The following is a 17,010-nucleotide window of genomic DNA, read 5'->3' as shown; positions in this document are numbered from 1 at the left end:
GATCTTTTAGTACATTTCCATTTTTCTCCATCATTTCCAGGTAATTATGGACCTAACACTCATTTCACCTTCATTTACTCCAATGTACCTAAAAATAGAAATTGAATTAAAAATCGATTCAGTTAAGGAATTAACTAAGCAAAATGTGAGGAATTAACTATTAAAATATCACATTAAAATGCTCCTATCAAGTAGTCACTTATTAATTTTCAAATCAGCGCAAATCATCAAAATAAATAATATTACACCATCGATACTCAAATCACCCTCAAAGTGGAGAGATTCTTGTATTAGGCTGTTGGACAACAAAAATCCTGACACCGACCAATAAGAAGACGCCACGTAACATTCCGATGAGGTACAATTGTATGATTGGTCAATAAGAAGACACCAAAGTATATATTTCAAAAAATAAAGAGAATATTTTCAAAGTTCTATAGTGCTCTAAAATATTAAAATTCTAAATATTGAAATTTTTATTTCGATTCAATATATAGAGACACCGGTAACAATAACTAATTGAACAACTCAGATATTATACAATTTTCGAAGTCTCTACGAGAACAATAATCCACTAGAGCAAGTTGTGACCCATAGTCAGTTACTTGATGCATTTAGAGCGCATGTTAGCATGACCCGCGCCACTTAAACGGCCAAATTTAAAGCGCCAAATTCAACTCCCTAAATTTTCAGCTCCCTCTTCTCTCTCTCTCAGAACCCTGAAATGCGAACTCGCTTCTTCAACATCGACTACTTCACCCCCACTCCACTCCAAACCCTAGAAACCCTAACCGTCCTCCACCTCCCCATCCCTAACCTCCCTCCTCACCCCAACCTCTCCACTTCCAATGTCCTCCAAAACCTACGCCTCGATCCCGTCCTCCAAGTCTCCCTCCAAATCGAACAGTTGCCGATCACCGCCGCGCTCTCCAAGTTCTTCTCCGACGTCCTCCCTCAGAACCTCCCCGTCGACATTGCGGACTTCGAGGCTCCGAAACGGCGCAGTTTCGGTTCCGGCAGCAGTGCTGTTCGGGTTTCGGAGGTAATTCGCCGTATCAGAGTAGAGATTTGGCTTATCGGATTAGAAATTGGGAGATTGTTCATAGCTTCGTGAATTCTGGAATTGAGTTTTGGATGAAACGACTGTTTATGCTTTTTTTTCTTCTTCTTCTGTTTCTTAATGGATTTGATGATTCAGTATGAGCTATAGGTTTTGTTAGCTTCTAGTGCCTCATGTACCAGCAATTATCAAACTCGTAATTTCGATCCTGAACTGTCATGAATTTCTCACCAGTATACATTCTAGGTTTATCTATCCACGGTTTCGATCCGTGCTTAATTTTGATGGTGAATTTGATAGAAGTTTATGAACTATGAAACTGAATTCATATGCTAAGAAGTTGTGTTAATTGCCTCTCTAAGTACTCTAAAATTACTTGTTAGCTATCGAGTTGCTGAACTGTAATTCTGTGTTGACTAACTCAGGTCTTATTTTGGTTTGTGGTGACCTGCAGCAGGAAGCCGATGTTCTCAGAAAAGAGAAGGGACTGCAGAATCGGATAGCTGCCGGTTCAGAGTCTCCGGAGACTGAATTTCAAAAAGTACGAGGATGACATTCTCAGATTTTAATAGCCTTACATTATTTTTGTTTTGGTCTGATGAGAAGTTATATTACTGTTGAAGGAGGATAGAGATGGGGATAGTGATGCACTCCAGTGTGAAGTACTCCAATTTGAAACACAAGAGCTGGATGTATTCTTGGTAAACTGATTCTACTGATGAAGTTGGTAAATATACAATTTGGCTCCACATCTACATGAGAATACTTGCTTACATAATATTATGCGTCTCTTATGTGCAGGAAAATGCTTACATTTATGAGAAAGATGAGATCCCGATTCTTTCTGAAGTTCCAGAGGTTGAAATACTCTAATCAATGTCTATTTAAATCTAAATTTTGTTATAACTTTCGATTATTCATTTTGCCTTGTACACTTAACTTCGGCATTTCAAAGTTGTTGATACAATAACACTGGAACTTTCAACATCTGTGTGAATGTCTTTCTTAAATGCGTGATTAAATTACAATGGTGGTTTTATCATATAAAAGAAGGCTTCTTTTGTGATCAGATTAGATAGCTTGTTTTGATAATTTTTTCACTAATATCATTCTTGTAGTAGCCTTTTGATAGGGAAGTGGTGGATTTAGGAATAAATATTGGTATAGAAGGGTTAGATTGCATTATTTTTGTTTTTGAATGTTGTGTATTATGTTAACAAGTTGCTGTTACTGAGTTTGTCCCAGGATGTGTTTCTGATTCCGAGCTGTATATTTGAAAACAGGCTGTTAATGAAATCAAGGATTTTTATTTTTTTATTTTATTCTTTTTTCAGGAAACTCTCAATCTTACAATGCAGTATCCTTTGGATATTCATGAATCGGTGCATATAGTTGAAGACTTAAAGTCAGAGTATCCCATGGATCAAAATGCTTATTCATTCGAAGATGATGGTTCTTGTCAGGACCAAATGCCCTCTTATCAGATACATTTTCCTATGTTAGAAGCAAATGAGATACCTCTGCAAAATTTGACAGCTCTGTCTATGGAGGATGAACTTTCTTCTGTTTATGAAAATATTGAGCCACAACATTTGGCTCAAAGTGATAACCTAAATGGCAAGGAGCTTTTGGGTTCAAAGGAATATGGGATGTTAGAGCTTCTTTCAGATAATTGTCTATCAAAGCCGTGTGCTGGATCTGGCCTCGGGTTCCTCGACATTCCCCCTGAGATGGACTTGTTAAGCATGGTGGAGATGTCCCAGATTCAGGGAAACATCATATATCAAGGGGCAAGCATAGGTTCCCGTTTCCAGTCTGCATGCCCAGTTGTTTTTCAGGAATTTCAGATTCTTGATTTGGACTCATCCCTACTTTTTGAAGACCTCTTTAAAGCACAAACAGCGAATGAACCAGAAACTTGTGACTGGATGTTTAATGGAGACAAGAACTTCAACAATTTGATTGTTAGTCCTGAGCTAGCCCTGGTTGATGATACATTCAAATCATTGCCTGTACCTGTTCTAAATGATAATGAAAGGATGAGTTCATCGTATGTTATTATTGAGGAAAAGCTTACCGACGTAAAGCCACAGCCGCTATCTGCATCAGATAGGATTTACTTGGATTGGCATCTTCTTGAGAAAGATAGCACCTGCCATGATTATTCCTGTCAGAAGAAGATGTTGGAGGATATGAATCCGCTCAGCATTGGTTCCTATTGGGATTCATTTGATGATGGAAAGTTCTATGACTTGGTTTTCTCTGACGATGCTGTAGAGAACACAGAAGAAATGGAATTACAGGTTTTTCTTTCTGATGCCATTCCTATGCTTGCTGGTCATCTTGGAGATGCTTCAACCAGATTGTCTTGTCACTCTTGTGACAATTTTCCACTGACAAAGACAGCAGAGCATATAGATAAAAAAAGTGCTGTAGATGGATTAAACAAAGATGAAAGCAAGGAATTTCAGGAGTTGCTTTCTGATGGCATTGATATTCATACTGGTCATATTGGAGATGCTTCAACAAAATTGTCTGATGGCAATTTTCTACAGCCAAAAAATAGACAGCAGAGAGAGAAAAAGGGTGCTGACAGGGCTTCGTTGCTTTTCAAGTCTATGTCACAATTCAATGATATTGACTTTTTCTTGAATCCTCGGACGGTCTCTACGGCTGGAAATAGTGATTGTGCAGTTACGGCAGTTGATAAGATTGCTTCATGTACCAAGGTTGCCAGTAATAATATTAATTAATCTGTCTATGTTTAGTCTCATTTTTTATAATTGTTTCATATATTTGTCACTTAATTGATTCACAACTTACCAGTCCATAAATGTATACTAACACCAGCTGTATCCCAGGGTGAACAATCTCATTCTATATGTGCTAAAGTTGAGCATGGGAATGAGCAGAAGTCAAAGGAACTCTTGAACAGTTTTCCGTGTCAGGAAGAGTATAATATGAGATCTAAAGAGGATTGGGATGAAGTTGAAGCTAGCAGTATCCCCCCACCTATTCCTTCTATGCCATTTGCAATGGAAGCTGACTATATTCAGCAGAGCATCATGTCTTTCCCTGAGACGGTCATTGTTGTAAACACTCAAAATCTAGATAAGGAAATGATAGTCTCCAGAAGAAGTACTTATCAAAAAATTCTTGCAATGGAGAAAAAAGGTGCACAAGTCGTAGAACGTGATTCAGAGCTACCAGTGGACATTATACTCAGTCCTGCAGTATGTTTAGTGTGGTATGACTGCAGAAACATTGGAAAGAAAGCAACTTCTCTTGATGAAGCTTCTTCATGCTTACCTTTGTGCATTGAGAACATCGCCACAAATGTTTTGACATTGCTGAGTACTACTTTCAGTAGCTGCATTCTGGTAACCGCCATAACTATGGTGATAGTTTTTTCTTTTATTATTATTTATTATTAACTTTTTTTTATCTCCCAATTGATCGAAGGAGAGAATGCAACAGTCAGAAGTTAGACTGTATGGGTTTAGTCAAGCAACCTTAACATCTTACTTAGCTCATTAGGCAAATGATTGAATTGGTGGATACTTTCCGTACTCATTAGTATATTTAATAGCATCCACACTATGAAAGGATGATTATAATCATGATTACTGATTGAATTTATGAATTGATACCTGAAACTATTGTCATACATGTGTAATATTTCAAGTCCTTTATAGATAGTTATATACTTATTCAGTTATTCCACATTGAAATCTGTATATATTTTGTGCTTTCTCTTTCTACAGGTCTTTGAAGGAGACACCAGCTTCCAGTCCACTGTAATGGAGTCCTCAGATGGACTTTATGCTGCAGCAGCAAGCCTGGGAATTGATTTGCAGCTGTTCAACTCCTATTCATCCGAGTTGGCTGATGAGATTATATTGAGCTGCATTGAACAAGCCACAAAGTCGATTAGGGGCGTATTTCCTCAAATGCCTGAATCAGAATCTCTTGCAGAATCATTCCTTACCAAGTTTCCTTCAGTTAATGCTTTGTCAGCTCATGCAATACTGTCTTCTGGAGCGTCTCTCATTGAGTTTCTTAAATGGTCTCATGAAAAGAGGATTCATGCAATCCAAAAGTATCATGTTCCTGATGAAAGTATCAGACTATTTAGTGCTTTATGCAGATATGGTGAACGTGGAGATTCTAAATCAATAATGACAGACTGCTCCTCTTCAGTGTCTTCAGGGCCAGACTCAGGAAGATATAACTTAAATGTTTCTGAAAGAAAAAGACGAAAGTACAATTGTAGTCCTGACAAATATGACATACGAATGAATGACTCCTTGCATCTGGAGCCGATAAACATACCCACTGATGCCATTTCGGATCTTCCTGCAGCTTCCAAGCTACATTATTCCTGTATGTCAAAAAGCCCTCACATAATTGATGAGTTCAGAAAGCCTAGATTCACTCACAATGATTTGTTTGATCAAGAACAGGTTTTGGATACGGCTATGATGAAGAATCCTTTTAGGGTTCCCGAGCAATATGATTCTCGGATCTCCAAAGAGCCTCAGTTATTAAGTGGGACAAAAAGGTCCCTTTTTTCTTTGAAGGATAAGATATCAGGTCAGAAACAGGGACCAAATGGGCCTATGATGAACAAATTTGATTTCAGAGACTTGAAGAACTCTGAAAACCTGCATGAGGATATAAAAGGAGAAGTTATTGATCTAACAGATAGTCCTGTATTTGATGTGGACTTTTCTTCTATTGCCAACTCCATGGAATTCTCATCTTTGATGCCTGAGCTTGAAATGGATACCACAAGAAAGTACAAAGCTGCAAGAAAGTTGTCTTTTGGTTCAAGCAGTCACCGAACTTTCCCAACAGTTGCTGAAATAGACTCGAGCACAACTATTTGGGGTCCTGTAAAGGAACCGAGACAAAGTTCGCAAGTTGGAGCCAACAATTATGCAGATACGGAGATTGAAAATGATGTTTTTCCCTCAAGACAACATAACAATTTCTTAGAGGAGAGTTTCAGGCAGAGGTCCAGTGGAGTATCTCAAAGGATACATCTCCACGAGAATGATATATCAGCTTATGGAGGAACACAGCTCTCAAATGCTCTCCATTCAGGCACTCCACAACAAAACAGTCCCTGGACAATAGAGTTTCTAAACAAAATCAAGGAAAAGAGCAGGTTGCGCCAGCAGTCCTTTCCACGGGACTTATCTAGCCCAATATTGGGGTATTCAGGCAATGCGCCAAAAGTTAATAAGAGAAGAAGTCCATCCATTCTTGAATTTTTCAAGTATGAAGGTGGTAACACTCCGAGAAAGTTACCAGAACGGAAAAGACAAAAGCGACCAGTACAACGCTCATCCAAGATTGAAAAGAGTTCAGCATTTCCTCTTACTGGATTTACACCAGCTGATAAGAGAGCAAGACAGGTAAGCTGATAAGAGAGCAAGACAGGTTATCTAGTCTGACTACCCTTCTCCTTCTGGCATCTTTGTAGTTTTATTTTTTTATGTTATAATTTACATGCATATACCATATTTCTATCACTGATAGTTCATACTGAGTTCCAATTTCTTTTATTGATTTCTTCACTTGATCAATTGCAGACACTATCTTTTGCAACGAATAAGAGTGGAAGCCAAACTAAGCTTGTGTGGAGTGATGGAGCTAATGGTCCGAGCAGAAAGTTTCAGAGTCGTATATAATTCTAAGCTTGAAATGAAATTTCTCTAGTTACAGTAAATATGCTAGATTGGAATTGTGTAATATCTGAGACGTAAAAGCCAATACTCTCACTTCTGAATATTATTTTGCATGCCAAATTTGAACCTTATCAAATGTCAATGCAAGAAAATTGAACAAGTTATCACAAATGAATGAGTAGAGTTTGTTTGATACAAAAATAATGCACTTTTTGTCCAGATTTGATTTTCGGTGGTTCTATCTTACATCTAATTGGAGAGCCATGAACAATAGTGATGAGGAAGAACTGTCTAATTCTTATACAGCATATTTCTTGACCTTTTCTCTGTAGTTCGATAGTCCCACCTGTATCTTTGCTCCAGTACTCAGCACCTCAGCACAACCTGCTTCACTATACATTCTGTACAGTAACCTAAGTGAAACAGCTCAGAGGGTGCTAGTTCGTCTTATTGCTTCTGAGGTTACGCACAGTCATGACAAGTTGTTGCCTTTCACCTTCAACCTCTGCAAATCGGAGACTTACCTCTGAATATCTCTCTTCCATCTCCTTCAGTTCTTTTTCCATGGATGTGTTTCTTTCTTTTAGCAATGTCAACTCGGTCAGCAAGTCCTTATAATTATACTCTCTCTCCAAGGAATCTTCAGATTTCCTGTGAAATAGAATGAAACTTATAAAACACCATTCTAAAAAACCCCCTTTGTGTTAGAAGTTAAATGCATAGTTTAATCCAAATTTTACACAAAATAAATAAAAGAGACACTCGTCTGGAAAAAAAACGTTGTTATAATTAGTTGATATAAGCAGCGATCAGTCCAAGTGTTCTTAATTGAATGCTTGTACCTTTGGTTATTACTAGAAACAGCAGCTTGTCCATTGTATTTCTTGAGCTTCTTATCTGGAGTGCTGTTTTTTCCTTCTTTCCTTAACCCAGCCTGTAATTGAAGTATTTGCTTACTCAAATTTTCCTTTTCCAATGCTTCCTTACGCAAGGTGTTCTTAGACTCATTGCATTGGGTCCGCAACTTGTCCACTTCTGACTTGAGACGAGTGATTGTCGCCTCCTTCTCATCTTTCATGGACCTCATGTTAGTAAGTTGTTCATGCGTTTTCACTGATTCCTGCTTTGATAAAGCAAATCTTTTCTCCAAATCATGCTTTTCAACATTCAAATTCTGGATGAGCACCTCATTTTCAGCAATTAGTTTCTTCATTTGTTCCAAATCTCCTCTCAATTTATCTTCCTCCTGTTTTGTGATGTTAGAGTTCTCTTCTGTGAGCCTTTCTATCTCAGCTTTGAGCATTTGGATTTTCATTGTGAGAGCTTCATGCTTTTCTTCCTTATGCAGTTCTGCATATTCAAGCTGCTTCGATTTGTTTTCTAGTTCCAAGGAGATCTGCTCTACATGCTTTGCTTTCACATCAATCTGGCCCTCGATCAGTTCTAACTGTTCATTGGATTTCTGGAGCTTCTCTTCCAGAATTCTGTTCTGCACACGCAGTTCATTAGCTTCTGCCAGTGCTTTAGTGCTCTGCTTCTCATTCTCATTAACCTTAGATGCCATTTCCACAGAAAGCTTTCTTAATTCATCTTGAAGACGCTCAGCTGTAGCAGCACTATTTTCCCTTGTCTTTCTCAATGCTTCTTCTGCTTCAGTAGCTCTCTGTTCTTGCTCATCTTTGGCATATGCCAGATCCTGCAGTTTATCTTCAAATCCCTTGGCCTGCTTCTCCAGTTCCATCTCCAAACACTTGACCTCATTTTCCAGTTCCTGAATGGAGATCAAACACTCTGCAAATTCATGAGCTTGCTTCTCAATTGTTTCTTCTGATCTCTTTACTTGAGATTCAAGCTCTTTTATGGTTGCAATATAACCTGCACGTTCATTTTCCATCTCTGTTCGTAGCTTTTCTTGGTTTCGATCCAACTTCAGAGAGATGTCACAGTTCTTCTTCTTCAAAAGGTCATAGTCCAAGGTGAGCCGTTTTATATGCATATCTTGTTCTTCCCTCTCCTTCTCGTGGGTGTCCATTTCAGTCAAAAGTTCTCGGATCTTCTGCTTCAACGACTCTGCTTCATCCTCATCTGTTTTGTGCACGGAAAATTTCCCCATTAATTTGGAATTCTTTTCAGTTTCTAACTTGCTTGAAAGATCAGATATTTCCCTATCTTTCTTCATCAACGAATCTTCAAGATCCTTCACCACAAGGATTAACTCAGAATTTGAGTCTTGTGTTGTCTGCAGTTGCGAGTGAAGATTGGTTCTTACTTTCTTTTCACGATTAAGCTCTTGCTTCATTGTTTCTAACTGCACTCTTGTATCTTTGTCCGCGGGCTGCAATTTTTGGGAAGCATGTACCTCCTCCCCACGTCCCCGCGATGACTTTAGTTGTTGACATTCTAATTTGAGTGTGTCTCTCTCCTCTTTAAGGCTAATAATCTGTCTTGACAGATTTTGTCCTTGGCTGCTCTCTTTTGACATTTGCTTTCGGAGAGACTGTAATTCCAGTTCTGATATGTCCGCCTGCCTCATCAGCATTGCATTTTCCTTTCTGAGTTTCTCAATGGAATCACCTGAAACATCTTTCACTTTTTCCGTTGGAAGCTTGTCTTCAACTCTATTTGGTGAGTCAAATAAGCTTTCATCTGAAGACCAATCCAAGGTTAATTTTGTTGCAGTGGCACCAGCCTTTCCATTTTGAGGCATGGAGTCTTTTCCTTGGGGTGACAAGGAACTGGCACCATTACTAGTTCTATCAAAAGCTCCATTCTGTTACAGCAATATGACATAGAATAGACTCTAGTTAGGTTCCCATCCCCAAAACTCTGATAATAAACTAGTTGGTTGTGGCTAGCTACCATTTGATCTCAGAAATTTCATGTCATGTGTTAAAAGTAAATGCTAGAATACATACTTCAAAACTTAGGTGGTTGCTTCCATCTGTATCCCAATTGCTGTTCTGGATGTCCACGCTGCTATGGCGTGAAAGACTAGGATCCTCATTTTCTTCAATTTCTCTGAAATTAGATTGAGTTTCATTACTAACTAGTAGAAGAAAGGGGAAAGCTAGAGAAAACTTTGAAAAATAAAAATCCAAAATTAGAGGAAAGAAGAAAACTTTATGGGAAATAGATAGAACATATTGTCACCTATAATCACCATCTTCCTGCACCCTGAGAATCGTCACCTGCCTCAAGAATTTTATTATGCATCAGATACTAATAGTTAATGACATTGAAGTTTTTCTTTTATTTAGTGAATAGACAGAACTACTTGTGTTATTGATTGTATGTGTGATCTAGAAGTGAGAGTGAGATAGTGATAGAAAGACTAACATGTAAAACTACACCAGAATTCGCAAATTTAAGGGGTAGAGTGACAGTTAAGGGTTCAGTTTCTGCCACAAAATCTGCAAAATCAATTGAAGCTTCTCCGAGATAACCAGATTTCGAAGTTCCCTGCAATGATTCCCCATTAGAATTACAACCTTCCACAACAACAATTCCCATCAGTATGAAACTCTGAAGAGCTGAATTTTCTTTCTTACACTGGAAACAATGAAGTGATAAATCTTCTCTTTCAGTTTCCCTGATTTCGCTTCCTCCACTAGCTTCACTGACTCATAAACTGGATTTTCCCATGTACAGGTCCCATCCTGAACCGCAGCCTTCCCCAGTTTCACCGTCGGCTTTCCCACGTCGTCCGGCACCAGAGAGATCATCAAAGCAGGCTTCTTCAATTTCGGCACCTGAAACAGAAAGTGTTGGAAGCAATTCCAGGTATGAATGAACAATACTAGATCACATTTCAGCTGAATCTCACAAACCCATTTTCACTTTTCGAGTGTTAAACTGATACATACCTCTGTTGCCTGAAACTGCAATTGGAATATAGCTTTTATCTTCTTCTTCTTGCTCCATGTCTTGAACATTTTGCCAGTCCCAGAGTTTCAGATCTCAGAAAAATAGTCTTTCCCAACACACTCCTCCTCTTTTGGCAAACAGTCTCTGCTTTTTTCTGGGTTTCTTTATAAAAGAATTGAGTCTAACATGGTCAGAACCAAGTAAGGTATTTTCCTCCCCACCATTTCTGCAACACTATGAATATTCTGAAAGCAACTAAACGGCTCTGTGGTAGCTGTTAAACCTCCACATCTAGCTGTAAGCACTAGATTCTGCATAAAACTAAGTCTCCAAGAATCAGAAACAGATCTAAATTATATTCGAAAACCAAAATTTGCTGTTACAGAAAAACACAATAAGAAGCTTCGCTGTAATGGAAAAAGATCTCTGAAACGCATTACCGCTATCTTTTTGCTTTCAAAAAGGATATAATGCCACCCTCAAATGACGTAAATGTCCCTGCTCCTTCTCAGTAAACTGAGTAAAGGGAAAGATATCGACCTTTAAGGGCACCAAATCCAATTTTTTATCACATCCTTAATGAGGAAATCCCATTGGAGTGAAAACATTATTTGACCAAAACCGAAGGTGTAATAGGCTAATCATAAAAGTGGGTTTTGCAAACCAGAGGTTGATAGTTCACCTTGGAAAGTTTGATGGCCCAAAACACAAAATTTCTACAGATTTGTTTTAGAGCACTGAGGAAAAGACATTGCCTTTCCAGTTCATAAAAGGTATCTATTATTTCCTGAGTGCCTTGTCGGTTGTGCTCTATGAACAAGAATGATCGTATTAGAGTATACTAAGTAGGAAACAGTTTGGTATAAGATTGAAAATAATGGAGGAAACACATGGCATTTCTGGGTTTTCCTCTCTCTGAGGAAAAGAAAATATGGACTTGGGTGTCATTCAGCACGTGCCTGGTCTGGGATAAGCCGATAAGGGCTGGACATCACGTGGTTTGCGCCGAATCTTCCATAATTGTTTGGTCAAATGTCTATCTTCTATATTTGATATTGATCACAAATTAAATTCCAACAGCTCGTATAAAAAATAAAAATAAAATTCCAACAGCTTCTTGGTTCTTGCCATGTTTCAGATTGTTGAGCAAAATGATATTTTTGGGCGAACCTGATCATTCCTTCATTTTCTTGCATGTCCAAACTGTTCAAGTTACAAGTATAAGGCGAAAATTTGTTAACCGCAAAGGTGAGCCAATGATCGCAGGTTCAACTTAAGAAATTATCCGAACAAAGTTACTTCGTTATCAGGAAAATAAAATCGAGCTCATTCTTTAATCTCATGAACAATGATTCTTACAAGAAAAATGCACAAGATGCTTACCGGTTTCCTTAGACACTTTCTCTCTTTTAGCTGTAAATTTTTTACGTATTATCTCATTGTTACGGGTACCACATATGGATCAAGCATGAATGCTACTTGGTAGTTAGGTGGCTCTGCTTCACAGTGCTTATAAATGGTCCACAACGTCTTCTTTGTGACGTTATTTAGTGAACCACGTTTCTGCAGCAATAAATTTCTCAGGGTCTGAACTGACACAAATTAAAGAAGAAGTTCTTTTCTTGCCCAGAACAATTACTCCATTTTGTAGGCCTGGGACTTTAGCACCGAGAACCGGACCGAATCGGATCGGAACCAGCGGTTCGGTTCGGGTTTTCTTATTAAAAATATATTATTTTTGTAGAGCCGAATCAGTTTAGTGTACGGTTCGGTTTCGGTCCGTCTATTGTTGAACATAGTAGAACCGGTTCGTCTATTGTTGAACATAGTAGAACCGGCAGAACGGAGATGCGCATGCCTAGGCTTTTATATATTCAAGTAATTCAAGCCCTATTGCGCTAAGCCCAGGCCTGTTTCGTTTGTAACTCGACCTAAATGTTCCATGCCTTTGAGTCTTCGATCAAACACGACCGCAGTCTTCAATTTTTGTTCCTCACTCCTTAGTTCATCGACTTCATCCCTAATTCCGGATTTGGCTTTCGAAGTCAAAATTGATCTTCCCCAATTCAAAAACGCAAAACTCATAATCTCATATCATCCCAGTTCATCTGTGCTTCGAAATCCTAAATCCCAAATCCAAATCATCCCAGTTCATCTTCATCTGTGCTTCGAAATCCCAAATCCCAAATCCAAATCATCCCAGTTCATCTTCATCCCAAATCATCAGCATATGGCTTCGAATTCGATTTCTTCGAATTCAAGTACTCGTAGTCCTGGAAATGAGATTGTACCTGCAACACAGTAAGGAGAAAAAAATGAAGAAGGTCAATCGCATCATCATAACACCACGAAGAAAGGTGCTGCAAAGAGAAAGAGTTTTAGGCATTAAACATTAATGCATTCTGTAGTTCTAAATTGCATTGTTGAAGTCTTGAAGATAGTAAGAGACTAAGAGTTGAAGTGAATCAGCTCATGAACTTTCCAACTTTGGTGTATTAAAATTTAAAACTACATTATGTATGGATTGTCTTGTATTGAACATTTTATATGTGCTGGAGTGTGCAGAAGTCTGGAATGACTGGGAAATTGTAAAATTGCAAGCCTTTTCTTGTTCTGAACTGGAACCGAAGACAACTGATAACCGAACTGAACATAACAGTTCGGTTCCCAAACGGTTCCCACAATGAAAAACATCCTAACCGAACCGGAACAAGGAAAAGGCTTCCCGGTTCCCATTCCTGTTTCGACAAAAAATGACATTTTTAGAACCGATCCCAGGCCTACCATTTTGTGCCTATGCCCAGGGAAGGCAAGATAGAGCAAAAGAAACAAAGTTTAGAAACGGAAATTCGGCTCCCTTATGTCTTCAAACGACAGGGTATCCAAGTCTAGGGATCCGAGTTCAGCGTGGTCTAAGCCTCTAAGGAGATGAGGAGTATGTGACCTGAAGAAACTGGGTTTTGGCGAAAACTGGGTCTGATAAAATGAGGAAATGATATTTCTTTGAGACGCAGCTGTATCGGATTAGGGACTTGACCGGTAACCTAGAGAAGATGTTCACTATAATTTATTCGGGTAGGTCTATTCCCTTCATTAATGTAAAGAAAACAATTGGAACCAACCTATTAGTGCAATTCTGAATCAAAATAACAGATCTATAAGGTCTTGTTTGGTTCGCGGAGGACTTGGAAAATGACATGTATTTTTTTCTTATGTTTGGTGTGTAAGGAAATGAACAACTTTATTTTGAGAATGGAAAATATAGAGGAAAGTGGATCCTCCCATCCTCCAAAAGATTCATTGTCCTTTCTACTTTCCCAACATTAATTACATATTATAAATACATTTCTATCATTATTGAAAATTATGATTGACAATTTTATTCAAAAATTTTATGAGATTTGTGTAATTCTATATTATGATATAAATGAAATTTTATTATAATTTAGTTTCCTTTCTTTGCACAAATCAAACACTAAAATGGAAACACACATATATTTTCTCGTTGCTTCCCAATGTTTCCAAACAGCGGAAAGGAGAACAAACTTCCCATTAGCTTTCATTTCCCATAAAAAATATAGAGGAATTGATTTGCTTTCTACGAACCAAACGAGGTCTAAAAATAAGGTCAGAATTAGGAACAACCTAAAAATTATATAATATATCTTATACGAAAGACCTATTTGAATAGTGAAGATCAAAAAGTTCTTAGAGACAGCTTACGCACCACGAGGCTTGGAAGCCTTCCCCAAGTAAAACCAAAGGTGAAAATCAATTTAGGCACACGCGTATGCACAACGAGCCCTGTGATTAATAACAGTCACGGGCCCATTTGTGACTGAACATAATATTTTCCCAATTTCACACATACATAAAAGCCCATTTGTGACTGAATCTTAGCCGAAGAAAGAAGCCCAAACAAAAGGTGAAAAGTACACCAACCACCAGGGGAAAAAGACACGGCGTTTGGTATACGGTGTATAAAAGAGCCCCTCTTAAGTCTTATCAACAACAGCCACGTGGCATCCAGCACAGGTTGTTCAAAAATCAAGTTGGACATAAGTACGGCTTGGTTCATTTCCTAGATCCATTGACGTTTGTGGAACACGCGCTCTGAGTCGCGGTTTTGGTTCAAACACTATTGAGGTGGTTTCGCATGGGGAAGTTATACACTTATACCAACAAGAACCTCATCATCGACGTACGTAATAGCGGTCTCTTTCTCTCTCAACACATCAGAACTTGAAAAGAAAATGTGGACTCAATTGGGTTAGATGATTTGAACTTATATATAACTTTCATCCACAAAATCCAAATCCAAAGCCTCAAGAATTTAAAAGAATCTTTTCGAAACCTGATGGAGTGTAAACCATGTTGGTAATCAACTCCCTCCTCATGGGTGCAACGTGTCTCTTGGACATGTAATTGAACACTTGGTATGCGGCGTATGCCTCCTCAACACACATAGAATACATATAGAAAAAGAAGTTCGGATGAGAGGCTTACGTTTCTTCGTAAAAAGCTACTAGGTACAGTTCAATAGTCACTACTAGCAAAATAACATCACACACGGATTTACTGTAGTTAAAAGCCACAGATATCCGTGTGAAATAGAAATACTGACAGAAATCCGTGTGAAATGAGCATAATGGGGCCCACAATAATTTATACAATAACAATATCAACGGATATCCGTGTGCATAAACAATAGTAACTGATGTCTGTGTGAAAACTAAAACATTTTCACACGGATATCTGTGTGAAAAACAATTCACACGGATTTCTGTATGTATTATAAATTAGTTTATTTTGAAATCATTAATTTTTTATGTTATGTGAATTATGGAGGGACGGATTTCCGTTACAATAAGTATTTGATACAGATTTCTGTGTGAAATGAGTAATACACACGGATTTCCGTGTGAAAAAGCCAAAAAGGAGACTACACACAGAAATCCGTGTGCATAAACAATAGTAACTGATGTCTGTGTGAAAACTAAAACATTTTCACACGGATATCTGTGTGAAAAACAATTCACACGGATTTCTGTATGTATTATAAATTAGTTTATTTTGAAATCATTAATTTTTTATGTTATGTGAATTATGGAGGGACGGATTTCCGTTACAATAAGTATTTGATACAGATTTCTGTGTGAAATGAGTAATACACACGGATTTCCGTGTGAAAAAGCCAAAAAGGAGACTACACACAGAAATCCGTGTGAATAAACAATAGTAACTGATGTCTGTGTGAAAACTAAAACATTTTCACACGGATATCTGTGTGAAAATAACAATTAGCTACAAAATTCCGTGTGAAAAAATATAGGTGTATATAAGGTTGACCATTTATTTGATATCGAAATAACGGCTGATTGAGTTAATTTTTTTTACACAATATCTATTAATACACTATAAATAGATGGGTAATGTCAAATTTATTGATTTTCAATTTTGATTTATTGGTTCGCACAATGAGCTACAAAATTCCGTGTGAAAAAGAACAATGAGCTACAAAATTCCGTGTGAAAAAGGAGACTACACACAGAAATCCGTGTGAATAAACAACAGTAACTGATGTCTGTGTAAAAACTAAAACCTATTCACACGGATATCCGTGTGTAAAGAAAAATTAGCTACAGAATTCCGTGTGAAAAAGTATATGTGTATATAAAGTTCACCACTTATTTGATATTGAAAGAACGGCAGATTGAGTTAATTTTTTTACACCGTACCTATTAATACGCTATAAATAGATGAGTAATGTCAAATTTATCAATTTTTTATTTTTATTTTTTGGATTGCACAAAATTTTTATATGTCTACTAATGTGGTATAACTAGTTTATTAGTTATAATGAAAAGTATACCTTCCATAAGCAACAATGCGTAGGAAATAGACTTTATCAAAATCGACCGTAGGATGTTATCATGATAAGAATAAATGGTTGTGTTCAAAATTTCAGCTATTTTCGTCGTCGTTTGGGTTTCGATCTAGTAGGTCAACCCTAAATTTTAAAGACTACATAAAACTAATATGCTCATAACCGCTCACTCGTAACTTATTTTTTTGATCTGTAAACTCTCATGCCCTCATGGGTAGAAGCTATATCAAGTGTTTATTACAAAATTATCTGTGAAATGAGCAACACACGAATATCTGTGTGAAATGAAAAATTAGCTAGTAAATTCCGTGTGAAAAAAATAGAATAGAGACAGAATTCAGTGTAAACAATAATTAACATGACAGTTATTTATTACCAAGATAAATACACACGAAAATCAGTGGTAAATATATATGTATTTCACACGGATTTTCGTGGTAAATTTTTTCCCGCTCACTTTTTTGGAACAAATTCAATTTCCCTCCCGTAGTAGTATTACACACGGA

The 17,010-nt window shown here is 37.6% G+C and overlaps 2 protein-coding genes across 5 annotated transcripts; one reads left to right on the top strand and one right to left on the bottom strand.

The window, feature by feature from the left end:
* Positions 1 to 689: 689 nt before the first annotated feature.
* On the top strand, positions 690 to 6,795 carry LOC112172126 (protein SHORTAGE IN CHIASMATA 1). 2 transcript variants are annotated; one of them, XM_040512396.1, is made up of 8 exons: positions 690 to 1,042; positions 1,518 to 1,601; positions 1,684 to 1,761; positions 1,862 to 1,918; positions 2,395 to 3,789; positions 3,922 to 4,440; positions 4,825 to 6,480; positions 6,658 to 6,795. In XM_040512396.1, the coding sequence occupies exons 1-8, from the start codon at positions 725 to 727 to the stop codon at positions 6,754 to 6,756; spliced, it is 4,206 nt and encodes a 1,401-aa protein (XP_040368330.1). In that variant the 5' UTR covers positions 690 to 724; the 3' UTR covers positions 6,757 to 6,795. The 2 variants fall into 2 exon arrangements, with proteins under 2 accessions (XP_040368330.1, XP_024165091.1); XM_024309323.2 differs by having other exon boundaries at positions 1,515 to 1,601.
* A 94-nt stretch (positions 6,796 to 6,889) lies between these two features.
* On the bottom strand, positions 6,890 to 11,400 carry LOC112177214 (nuclear mitotic apparatus protein 1). Of its 3 annotated transcripts, XM_024315589.2 has the most exons (8): positions 11,058 to 11,400; positions 10,617 to 10,928; positions 10,302 to 10,502; positions 10,090 to 10,212; positions 9,904 to 9,941; positions 9,669 to 9,771; positions 7,596 to 9,523; positions 6,890 to 7,404 (listed from the first exon to the last, which is right to left on the bottom strand). In XM_024315589.2, the coding sequence occupies exons 2-8, from the start codon at positions 10,683 to 10,685 to the stop codon at positions 7,191 to 7,193; spliced, it is 2,676 nt and encodes an 891-aa protein (XP_024171357.1). In that variant the 5' UTR covers positions 10,686 to 10,928; positions 11,058 to 11,400; the 3' UTR covers positions 6,890 to 7,190. The 3 variants fall into 3 exon arrangements, with proteins under 3 accessions (XP_024171357.1, XP_024171290.1, XP_024171400.1); XM_024315522.2 differs by lacking the exon at positions 11,058 to 11,400 and having other exon boundaries at positions 10,617 to 11,047; XM_024315632.2 differs by lacking the exons at positions 10,302 to 10,502; positions 10,617 to 10,928; positions 11,058 to 11,400 and having other exon boundaries at positions 9,669 to 9,830; positions 9,872 to 9,941.
* Between the last annotated feature and the right edge of the window lie 5,610 nt (positions 11,401 to 17,010).

This window comes from Rosa chinensis, chromosome 1 (assembly GCF_002994745.2).
Source record: "Rosa chinensis cultivar Old Blush chromosome 1, RchiOBHm-V2, whole genome shotgun sequence".
NCBI classification, from domain to species: Eukaryota; Viridiplantae; Streptophyta; class Magnoliopsida; order Rosales; family Rosaceae; genus Rosa; species Rosa chinensis.
This window is presented reverse-complemented; position numbering and strand designations above follow the sequence as displayed.